Genomic DNA, 11,431 nt, shown 5'->3' with positions numbered 1-11,431 from the left:
GATGATGTCGGATGAAAATATGTTAAAATAGATAGCGAATGCCTGCCTCCCGAATGAATTTCAGGAGGGACTGAAGCACTGCCTCTCTGTCTGCTTGTTCGCCGTCGGGACTCGTCCATTCTTGGAAGTTTGTAGGACGAAGCTGATGTGGTAGTCTGCGGATGACACTTCGGCGAATACGCTTTGTCGCTGCGCATCCTCAGACAAAGTGCTCCCCCCCCCCCCCCCCCCCAGCGTAGCTTGCTGTCCGGACTTACACCGGTCGCACTCCCCTGCGACAACGGGTGGCGGGTCGTCTGGGAGTCCTTGTCGTCTTGTGAGGCCAAACTTATACTGAAGAGCCGGAGTCATGGCGGTGCGGGTTCTAATACGCCGCAGGATTACCCTATCGGCCCGACTGAAGCGTGTCGGTAGGGTTCCTTGAGGGTCTGGTGGTATTTGGGAAGCGAGGGTTTCCCTTCGATGCTTCCTTTTCAGGGACAGAAATGCGTCTGGGTTGAAGGGAAGGACATTATTTTCTCCTTCACGACTGACACCCTGTTGGTCCTGATTTGGAAGCACCGGCGCAGATTCTAGCGCTGCTTTGGCCGCGTTGTGGGCCTCTTCGTTTCCGTGGATGCCGGAATGACCCGGCACCCACCCAACCTGAAGTGTTCGCCCATCGAGTGCGAGGAGCTGAGCGAGTGTCCTCAGCTGGCGGACCGCCGTGTTGTATGAGCTGACGTCCTGGCACTCAGCGTAGGCGTCTCTGGAATCGGTGAAGACCCATATAAAATTGAACGGATCCGTGTATGCATTCTGTTGACACACGGCCTCACGTGCAACCTCAAGGATTGCCTGTAGTTCCGCTTCCTTCGTACTCCGTTTTTCATTGATTCGGCGGCTTGATGTGGTCATGGTATGTAATATATGTATTCCAATGCTCGCTTGGTCGTCTTTGCCAATTGCTGCGTCCGTGTAGACGAACAAGTTAGTCGTGTCGACTGTACAGTCTTTGACAAAGACTTCATGTTTCCTAGCCCGATGTTTTCGCCGCGCTTCGTAATTCTTGCCCATGTTCCGGGGCAGCGGGGCGAGGGTAGTGAGCTGGATTGTTGTTTTTTCTAGGCTGAGAAGCGGAATCTGAGGGAGGCTGTCCGTGTCGTAGCCGACGTGGCGGAGGATAGCCCTTACCGGTTCCGTGGATCTAAGACGATCGAGTTGGGCCATTTTCAGCATTTCCGCTCGTTCTTTAATAAGGGTGTTAAGTCTGGGGTGAATATGTAAGTCTTCAATTTTTGTGAATTTCGGAAGCCCACTGACTACGCGCATTGCTTCTCGGTTAAGTCGCTCTAGCCGGAGTTCTTGAGTCTGCGTAAGTCGGTTGTAGTTATAGGCGTATAGCACCTTTGAGGCAAGGAGTGCCAGAGTTAGGGCACGTGTCACTCTCTCTGTGGCTCCCCATCTCTTGGTGGCTACCCGGTGAATGAGGTGGAGTGTGTTTTTCCAGGTTTAGACTGTCCTTTTCATCCAAGTCGACGCCTTTCCGTTTTCATCAATGAACAAGCCCAGAATACGAATGTTCTTGACCCTCTGGATTTCCTCAATCACCCTTCATCGTCACTCGGATAGTCTGGGTCTCTGACTGAGCCTGTATCCGCCAGTTCCCTACAACGATATATTGTGTTTTTTCGGTCGCCGCAGCCATCCCCACGGAGTCGAGGTAGTTGGTGATGGTATCAAGAGCTTTTTGTAGTACCTCCTCTTGCCTTCCCACCGCTCCACCTTTTGTCCAGATGGTAATATCATCTGCATAGATGGTAAAGCCGAGACCTTCGATCTCGGCTAGGTGGCGCGGTAGGTCAGCCATGACGAGATTGAACAGTGTTGGGGAAAGCACTGCCCCTTGCGGGACCCCGACGCCGCATGGCGACTTGGGGCCTTCGGTCTTCCCGACTTTGACGGTGAATTTCCTTTCTCGGAGGAAAGATTTGATGAAGTTCAATGGTGCAACCCGGATGCCATGAGACGCTGCACTTTCGATGATAGATTTGTGCGACGCAGAGTCGAACGCCTTTTTTACGTCCACAGCGACGATGACTCGTGGATCGACTCGTGAAGGTGTCTCCAGCACGTCGTTGTAGAGCATTAAGAGGCTGTCCTGGGTAACGAGGTGCCGCCGAAATCCCGTCTGTGTGTAGTGAAAGGTCCCGTTATTCTCAAGGGTGGTTTGGATTCTGTGCAGTGCCATTCGTTCCGTCAGTTGGCAGATGTGTGACGTAAGCGAAATAGGCCGCATGTTGGCGAGGGTTGTCATGGGTTTGCCTGGTTTGGGAATGGGGATCACCCATGATGTTTTCCAGTCTTCTGGGATCTGACTCGTACTCCAGATTTGATTTATCCAGTCTAGAAGTTCTGTTGTGTGTTTGTCGGGAAGGTTCCTCAGTAACGAATATGTAATGCCGTCTGGGCCGGGAGCACTTCGGGTCTTGCATTTGCTGAGTGCTGAGATCAACTCCCCCATGGTAAAAGGAGAACTAGCTGGATCCGCAGGATCGTAATCTAGAATCTCGTAGCACTCGGCGGGTGTTGGGTTCGCTGGGGGTGGGAAGAAGAGCTCACCGGCGTCGGCTGCCACCTTGTCTTCGGACACCTGTAGCGCCAGCGCGATGTTCTGCGCCGCCGTCCGTGTCTTCTTTCTGCCCTGCATGGCTTGCAAAGTTCGCCATACCTTGTCCAGGCCAGTCTTGCCGTCGAAGGAGCTTGTATAGTCCTGCCACTTCTGTCTTGCTAGGGTATTCGTGTAAAGTTTTGCTTTTGCCGATGCCCGATTAAGCTTGGCTCGCAGCGTAGGGGTCTTTCCTCCTTTCTTGTACTTCTCCAAGGCATCGACTCTGGAGGCCCATAAGTTAAGAAGGTTGGAATCCGGGTTCGGGTCCCTTCCTTGACCTTAATGTCCTGGGTTGCACCCCTAAGAGCTGCTTGAAACTTCTCAATGAGCTTTCCTGGAGGGCCCTCCTGAAGTCATCCCATTTTACTCTTTTGTACACACGCTTGCGTACTCCCACGAATTGCGTGAACGTGAGAGTTATCGGGAGGTGGTCGCTGCCCATACTGTCGTTACCAAGCTGCCATTGAAGGTCCACATTTCGGGTAGTCCAGGTCAAATCCGGTGTAGTTTCTTTGCCGCGCATGCATACCAATGCGCGTGGGCTTGTTGACATCGTTCGCGAGACGAAAGCCGTTCAATTTCATCGCAGCAGCTATCTCATCACCTTTCGGAGTGTCTCGATCGTAACCCCACATTCTGTGTGGAGCGTTAAAATCTCCTCCGATTATGATAGGAATTGATCCCGCCGCAAGTTTGAGGTATGGTACCCATGCTGCTACATTGCCTCGCACCTGGTAGCCTGACGCTCATACACGGATGCTACCACCAGTCTTCGTGTACCGATCGTTATCAGTACCGCAACTATTTAATGATAATTGTTACACCAGTGAGACATGTCTACCTCCGCCTGTGGTAAGTTAGAGTCCACGAGTACTGCCGCCTGACCTGTGGCCACCGAAGTGCCCGCTAAACGATTAACTTTCCCTCGCACAGCATGCTTAATGGTAGGTGTCATATATGCTTTATACCCCGTGATAGTCCTGTCCATCCCCCCCACTTCCTGCAGTAGCAGCGCCGCGGGTTTTTCGATAGTTAGGAATCTTTTGTTTAACTCACTCACTTTGCCAGCGAGTCCATGGCAGTTCCACTGTACAACAGAAGGGGGCAGTGGAGCGGGACCCCGGATCCCCATCTTGGGCTTAGCGGTGCCCATGTTGATTAGTATTGCTTGGTGGATTAATGTTGGTTGTTTTTAGGCTAGTCGTCTGCCTTTGCAGTAAGGCATGGACAACCTCCTGTACAATAGGGTTGATCATGTTCGGGAGTTCTTTCCGAAGAATTTCTTTGATCTCCTGTCGTATGATGTCCCTGATGTCGTCCAGGGTGAAGTTAGGTCTGATATCTGCCTGGCCATGATTGCGAGGTGAATGCTACGGCTTTGTTTTGGTTCTTCGTGATCTGTTTGGCTGGGCTCTGGTGTCACTCCTGTTGTTAATCAGTGTGTGTGGTTCGGCCCGGTTGTCGCCCTGGTGCCGGCTTATCTTGATGCTGAGGCGGCGTCTGCTTTTTTGGTGCCTTAAGGGCCTTCCTCATCTCGTCGGCCAGTTGGTCTACCCGATGATCCCCCTGGCCTTTGCTTGGTTTTGATTCACTTCCTACGTGCTGTGGCAGCGCTGGGAACTGTTCGTCCGTTAGAGGTGGTGGCGGAGGGCCCAAGTTTGTCGCCTTCCTCTTGGTTGTTGCTTTGGGCCGACTTTGTACCGCAGTATTCTCCTTCGGTGTCGGGGTAGTCTACGATTGTCTCGTCTGCCCTGCTGGTGCCTTGGTATTCGTGGACTTGCGCTTTGGCTTAGCCTTGATTCGAAGTTGCTTGTTTGCATCTCTCCGTTTTTGACAGGAGGAATCGGTGGCCAAGTGAGCTCTCCCGCAGTTTCGGCATTGTGAGGTAGTCTCTTCACAACCACCATCGGTAAGTATATGTTCGCGTCCGCAATCCGGGCATCGCTGCTCTTGTGCGTTGGGGCAGATGTCAAATTTGTGGCCGATTCTATGACAGTGGGTACAAACAACCACTTTGAACCGGTACGGGAAGACCCGCCTTTCAATGTTGTGGTACCAGACGCGCCGTGGAATTTTATTGCCCTCAAAGGTAACCAGGGCCGTCTTACTGTTCTTACCCATGGGCCTCGACGCTAGGATCCAGTGTGTGGTGCTGGCAAGGTTCGGGAGCAATTGTTCCGGGTCCTCGTTCGGGTCAATGCCCTATATAACACCCCGGACTTGATCTCCGCCCACGGCGTGGAACGCCTGGATCGGAATGTCCTTGGTCGGCGTGTTAATGGACGTTAGGTTGAGGAAATGGTCCACTAGGTGTGGTTGCCAAATATCCACGGCCACGGTGTTAGAAAAGTTTTGTACCCTGATTTGATATCCTCTCTCGTATGTGAAGTCGCCAGTTGTCTTGGCAATCCCGGATTTCAGTTCTCTCGGTCAGATATCCGAGACTTTAATGCGCTCCCGGGGTCTTAGGATCACAGTCGTTATTTTAATATTTGCTTTTCCTGCCTGTTTAGCGAGTGGTGCTGGCGCGATGGCCTTCCTCCGTGCTCCTCGAGAAACAACGGCCGACCATGTGCCTTGATCATTGTCGCGATCGCTCGACGGGTCACGCGCGCTCCATTCCGCCTGCAGGTGACTCATCCTTGCCACCTCTGGCGGGGTGGGAGCCGCCTTGTGAGGCCCCAGCGTTCCAGCGTGGCCAACGGTTTCAGTTTCCGAAGGTCCCCCAAATTTCTCCCGTTTGGAAGGGAGAGTGGGTCCAAACAAATGTTCACTTGCGTTAATAAGGTCCGAGGTAGATTGAAGCCCCTCGTCGTCCATCTTTTCGTCCTCGGGCTGTGGAGTCGCCGTTGTGGCGGCGGTTAGGTCTAGATGGCGCCGAACGGTGTCGGCAGATTTCGGGTCAGGCTTGCTCTTCTCAGTGGCCCGGCTGGTTCCTTTGGTGCCCCGGGAACTTGTGGTAGGCGCTGTCGGCACCTGAGGAGCACTGCCGAAAGTGAAGAGCTGGCTAGTAGCCGACTTGTCCGTCGCCGTCGCCGCCACCGTCGGTATGCCTTGCATTGTCGACGGCGAGGCATCGCTCGCCTGGGTCAGATTTTCGGCCATGGTTCCTCGAAGGGTTGTCCACTTGCCAAAATTCCTGTCGTGTCCGGTTTCGCTTTGGTTACCGGACTCTGTGGATCAGCTTTGGGGGGATCACCCCCTAGAAAATCGTGAAAATTCAAACAAGACTTGAGAGTGGGATGCGAGCACGTCTACACTCTACCAACTTCATCGTCTTCTTCTCTGAAGTGAAGAGCACGGAGCTTTGAGCGACACTCAAAGCTGCGTGACTGCGCGGGCGACTGTAGCCTTTTCGTCATAGCCAGGGAAAGTTGTGCTACATTTGTGCCAAGCGTGCACGGCGCTCGTCGTATACCTCGACACCGGACGCGGGCGAGATCGATTTTGCCGGGTAACTGCATGATTTTCTTGCCGTCTAGAGAATGGGTCTGAATAAACCCATCTAAGACAATCAAAGCCTGTGCATTAAAATTTTGATGTTACCACAGTGAGATCGAACGTAAACACAAATGGGACATGAGTGCAGCGTCAACGCTCGGCTGGAAGTCGTGTCCATGCAGCCAACGCGTCGAAAGACTCTTTGTCGGGCTCGGACCAAATTAGTGAGTGGGCGCCGTTCGTGTGTGATGACGCACGAACGCCTAGAGTATCGGCACTCTGTTCCCCGGTATATTGTTATGGGCGCCGCCATCTTGGTGATTGCGCAGAGCAGACACAACTGCCGGTTGTCATGATTCAAAAATGCGACTTCTTCAACATTACATTCGGTGTTAGATAACTCACTTAATATTGATTTGCTCTGTCGCGAACTGTTGAAACATTTGTGGAGAACGGAAAAATGTGTCCTGTGATTATAGATAAAACTTCAGATAACTGGCAACCATGATTTTATGTCACAATATTTGTAAGTGTCGCTACTCTGAAGCGTAGCTTATTTAGTGGCACTAGATGAGACGATGCATGTACGACGTAGTGACGCCGCGCGCTTCCCTTTCACTTTCAAAACCGACGCAGCGCGCAACGGCAGCGAGCTATCCCAGCAGGGCGGCCCAGTGCTCCAATCCGGCTTGCTTTCTATGGCTGCATTTACATGGCTGCGACCGTAGCGCACCGAATAGATATTTTACTATTTTTATTGGTAGCAGATGGGCAAAAGAAGAAGTAGAGAGACAGGGGGCCGTCATCTGCTGCATCAAAATTAAGGACCTTTTTATGGGGAGGGCGACCAAGCCTGCAAGGGCTTGGTTGCTCACGGCTAAACTTTGCCAGAATATAGCGCGGAGCATATTTTGCTACGGTTACGGCATATTTTGACGACGAGCAACACATCTATAATTTGAATATGCTAACACAAATTACATTTGCAACAGCCAGTGAGTGGATCGTAGGTAACTAATTTACAAATTTTCACTTTGCACTTTTACCCTGACGTTCACCGCATGAGGGTAAAATTTCGTCATTGACTTTATTCTGATGGAATCGCTTTTTGTCTTCTTCAGTGTCATATTAAAAACGGTTTTTCTTATTAGAAATATACAACATCAACAAAACATACTGGCCAGAAAAATGAATAAGCAAATAAAGATAAATAAATTAAAAAAAGTATTGTGACATATATACTTTTCCTCAATTTTATTCAAATGCCGAATATGCGGATTTCCTGTGGTGAGGAGGTGTTATAGTACACCTCCTGCATATTCAGAGTTTGCAGGCGTGCACAAAAAATGTCTCGCCTTCGGGTGTCGGGCATCCCGCTTCTTTTTGGGCCACAGCTTCCTTTACGTATTCGGTGACATCCTGCAGGAGAACGGGTCTCTCTTCTTCCGTGACAAGGGTTGAAAGGTGGCAGTAGCCCATCTCCTTTTCTGAAACAAAACACACGAATAAATAAGAAGGGTGGTTAGAAGGCAGTTGCTTTCGAGGCGTTGCAAAAGAAGTACTGTTGTTTCTTGTGTAATGCTTTAAATTAAGTTTAGAAGAAAACTTTACTCGAAAACAAAGCGCCGAATTGGCGACATGTTGTGGCTAGGGTCCCTGTTGTGGCTAGATGAATGATATTTCGAATATCCATTAACTTGCAAACTTACATGCCAAAAATAAGTATCAGTGTAGGTTAGCATTTAGCTCCACCAAATTCGTGGAACCCAACAAGTTCACTTGTCGGGCTGCGGATTGCACGGTCGGGGGTCCGGTTCATATTGTGCCGCCTGGTTAATCATTGTTACTGGTCATCTTTCCTAGTTATAATGACGCTTGATTGAGTGTGACGGCCTAATTGTTATCAAAGGCAGGAGGCTAGCGCTGGAGCTGGGAAAAGTGAGGCACCTCCATGTCGTTCTCATCTTGTCAATGACCATATCGTGATGACGCCAGAGGAGGACAGGTGGAGGCGTGGCGTTCTGCTCCATTTCACGAGTTGTCTTCGGTGGTAAAGACATGGGCGAAAGCTAGTGATTTTCGACCGGACTTTCGAAGTTTCTATGCGCGAGTACGTACGCAAACCAACGCCAGAGCCACACGCTCGCTCCCGTGCAACTGATATCTGAAGCCTCCTTGTGAGATGGAATACAGAGTGTCTCCGAAAACAGATTACAGCGCTTCGTTCACCGCAGAAATATGCTACGCATTGTCGAACCCCTCGTTTCCGCCCAAATGTAGTGCTAGCGGGAAATGGGGCCCGTTTCCTGTAGCTCGCGTAATTCAGCCCCATGTACTTCTGGCCTTCGTCGACCACCATTTTCCCATTTAAACGTTTTTTAATCGCTTATACCGATCGAAGAAGATAACGGTTTTTTCTGAAACTTCTTCATCTGGTCCTGACCACTAGCGCTACATTTGCGCGCAGACTGAGCGTACGGCGATACGTAATTTATTTTTGCGTATACAAAAAAAAACAGAAACCAACATTTTTTTTTTTTTTTTTTTTTGTATAGGGTAAATTTTTAATTTATTGTGTTGGGCAGATTTCCTTCATTGATCTGATGTGTAAGTTTCATACATTTGGTTTTGATTACCTATCATCTTGTCTAGGGTGTTGTTTTCGGACGGTAATGGCCAGACGTCGCAAATGATTGGCATAAGATCGGCAGTCTTCAGGAGTTCTTGCATGTATGATACGAGAGCTTCTTTGCCCTTCCCCACGAGGTCGACGGTCGGTGGCAAAGACCTCTCGCACTCCTGTGACAAACAAAAGAGATAAACTTTAGGTTGACTAATTCTCCTGGCGGATTTACCTGTTAGATTTGAGGCTCTGTAATCGGAGACAAATTTCTGAGGCGACGGAGTCCAAGCAATCTGCGCCCGTGTGGCTCCATGGGAGCCGGCCTAGCCATGCCTGTTACAGACTAAGCGTGTGCATATAATGATAGAAAACTAATGCGCTATTGATATGGTCGCTCACGCTGCGCAGCACTGTCTTCCTTTTGTTTTAATGTATCGGCTCGAGTTAGTGTTTGTTTTTACACGGTACCTACATCGCTCCTAAATCCTTATCGTAGAGCAATACTTAGTAATATAAAAAATGTATTAATTCATCCACCGATAAACGATGAAACAAGAAACATTGAGCGAAACGCACCGTATAATTATGCAAACTGCGATCCACACGAATCGGTCAAACAATATATAGCTCTAATGCAGAACTTAAGCGCGATGTTAAAAAAAAAAAAAGAAGACGCGACCAGATGTCCTCTTCGACAAGCTGCCCGTGGACAAGTTGCCCCGTTACGAGTTGGCCTGTTCGACGAGTTGGCCTTCGACGAGTTGTCTTTCGACGAGTTGCCTTTCAACGAGTTGGCCTTTTGACAAACTGCCTTTCGACGAGTTGGCCTGGACCCGTGATTGACAGCTTAAGAAACGTAAAGGCGTGTCCAGTCCGGACCTTATTATGGCAGCCAATGAAATTGCGCAATTAGTAGATAAGTAGGCCAATTAATAATCAGGAAGCAAGAAGATACATAATGAGCCACGTCTCGCGTTTCTTAGACCTTCAGTAACTGTACAGACAACCAAGTTGCACCATCATGCACTCCTCGTTAAGTGAGCAATTGAATACGACCCGCTCAAAGTTGGCCCAATTGTGAACGTACTTGATTTACTATAGAGCGTGCAGGTTACGGCACCGTATGTAGTGGTTAGGGCAATAGAGTGTTTTAGGAACCATCTTTCCACATCCGATACGGTACGACGGGCCCTCGGGTACGAACTGCGCATGTGCAGTTCGTACCCGAAGGCCCGTCGCGAGCGAGCAGAAGACTCGCTGATGCGCAGTTCGCACCGGAGGGCCCGTCGTGCGGATGTGCAGAAACGGTTCCCCCTAAAGCTCTCCCATAACAATCTCACCTCGGCGTATTTCTTCCAACGATCCATCCTCGCCAGCTTTCTTCGCAGTCGCGTGGTGTGGCTGTAAGCGTTGAAGAGAAGCAAGCAGTCTGCGCCGGGTTTCGTCAACGCGGCGACGTTCTTCAGGGCCGTTTTCTGGTCCCTCGTCCAGTGCAAGCAGAAGAAAGAGAACACGCGGTCGAACTGGCCGTGTTTCTGAACGAAGTCGGTCACGTCGCTCGCCGAAATGTCCAGCAGGTCGTAGCAGATCTTGGGGTGGGGGAAATGCTTCCGCGCGAACTCTATCATCTCCAACGAGACGTCCGCGGCGACTATCCGTCGGCATGGACTGTAGCGGGGAAGAAGATGGTCACGCGTGAAGTCTCCGGTTCCGCAGCCCAAGTCCAGAAACTGTCGCTCGTGGTGCGCTTCGCCTGGACTTGTCCTTTGGAGCAGCTCCAAGGCGCGGATGTTTTGCCCTAGCTGCATGCCGTGAGCGGAGATGTAGAATTCCGGCTGGAGCTTGGTGGCTGTGGGCTCGGGACTTGGAGCCATGATTCCGGATGAAGAAACAACTATTGGTTCTCTGCCACAGGCGTCAAAGAGTAACTTTATTCGTCGATCGTGGGAGCAGCTGTTTAACATCCAACTGCTGTTTTTTTTTTTTTTTTTTTTTTTTTTTTTTTTTTTACTGATTAATGCATCATGGTACTGTACCAGAGCCTGTAGTCGTACCGTAACAAAAATACGACAAGGAGGCTGAATATGACAGCTGCAAGTTTCGGGTCTTTTTGAAACCCAATCTGTTTCCAATAAAAAACAGCGCTTTTGTGATATGTGCACGCAGGTGTTCACAAAATAACATTGGAGGGTAGACAGGTAAGCTACATCGTTTACTTTTCTAGGTTTACGATACACAAAAAAGAGCAGGGTGGTTTTATTTGAAATCAAGCACACGTGTCGGTGAAGGTATTTTGATTTGTCTAAAAAAATATATACCGCAAGGGGGAAAAACACTTTTTACATTTTTGTTACAATTTTTTTTTCACAAAAAGTTTTAAGTGGAAAAGTGCTGTATTTAGGCTGCTTAATATTTGTACAAAGCTCTGGTAATCGTTATAAATAGGTAAAACTAAAAACGCTGACCGTAATTTTTCTTGTAAATGTATGACTTATGGCCAACATTTCCTTTAAACTAAACCGTATTGGCATATTAAATGCTAGAATTAAAAAAATGCCAAACATCCAATATTCCCATCTTTGACGTTTTTGTGAGATTCGTGGAGTCGTGTATCTTAAGCTTCAACATTTTGCTTATTACATTCTATATTCCTGTGGGCCTATGCATGTGCTATTGACTGGTGCAACTTTTGTTTGATTTAGTTTCACGAAAAAATT

General features: G+C 49.4%; 1 protein-coding gene and 2 pseudogenes across 1 annotated transcript; all 3 read right to left on the bottom strand.

The window, feature by feature from the left end:
- Nucleotides 1–523: 523 nt before the first annotated feature.
- On the bottom strand, nucleotides 524–3,727 carry LOC115332330 (annotated as a pseudogene).
- A 654-nt stretch (nucleotides 3,728–4,381) lies between these two features.
- Nucleotides 4,382–5,755, bottom strand: LOC121838136 (annotated as a pseudogene).
- A 1,656-nt stretch (nucleotides 5,756–7,411) lies between these two features.
- LOC115316224 (juvenile hormone acid O-methyltransferase-like) lies at nucleotides 7,412–10,342 on the bottom strand. Its single transcript, XM_040218641.1, has 3 exons — nucleotides 10,055–10,342; nucleotides 8,728–8,890; nucleotides 7,412–7,578 (listed from the first exon to the last, which is right to left on the bottom strand). Exons 1-3 carry the CDS (start codon nucleotides 10,340–10,342, stop codon nucleotides 7,412–7,414), a joined length of 618 nt encoding a protein of 205 aa, XP_040074575.1.
- Nucleotides 10,343–11,431: the final 1,089 nt, after the last annotated feature.

This window comes from Ixodes scapularis, unplaced genomic scaffold (assembly GCF_016920785.2).
Source record: "Ixodes scapularis isolate PalLabHiFi unplaced genomic scaffold, ASM1692078v2 PGA_scaffold5__190_contigs__length_132052651, whole genome shotgun sequence".
Classification (NCBI taxonomy): Eukaryota; Metazoa; Arthropoda; class Arachnida; order Ixodida; family Ixodidae; genus Ixodes; species Ixodes scapularis.
The sequence above is the reverse complement of the archived record's forward strand: the minus strand, read 5'-3'. Positions and strand labels throughout refer to the sequence as shown.

What these genes read in the sequence shown, in the direction of transcription:
- LOC115316224 (XM_040218641.1), bottom strand. Translation starts at nt 10,342, where the DNA reads ATGATAGAGTTCGCGCGGAAGCATTTCCCCCACCCCAAGATCTGCTAC. An exon ending in GTTGGAAGAAATACGCCGAG is followed by an intron (nt 8,891 to 10,054) that starts GTGAGATTGTTA and finishes TGTTTGTCACAG; the next exon opens with GAGTGCGAGAGGTCTTTGCC. An exon ending in CACCCTAGACAAGATGATAG is followed by an intron (nt 7,579 to 8,727) that starts GTAATCAAAACC and finishes GTTTTGTTTCAG; the next exon opens with AAAAGGAGATGGGCTACTGC.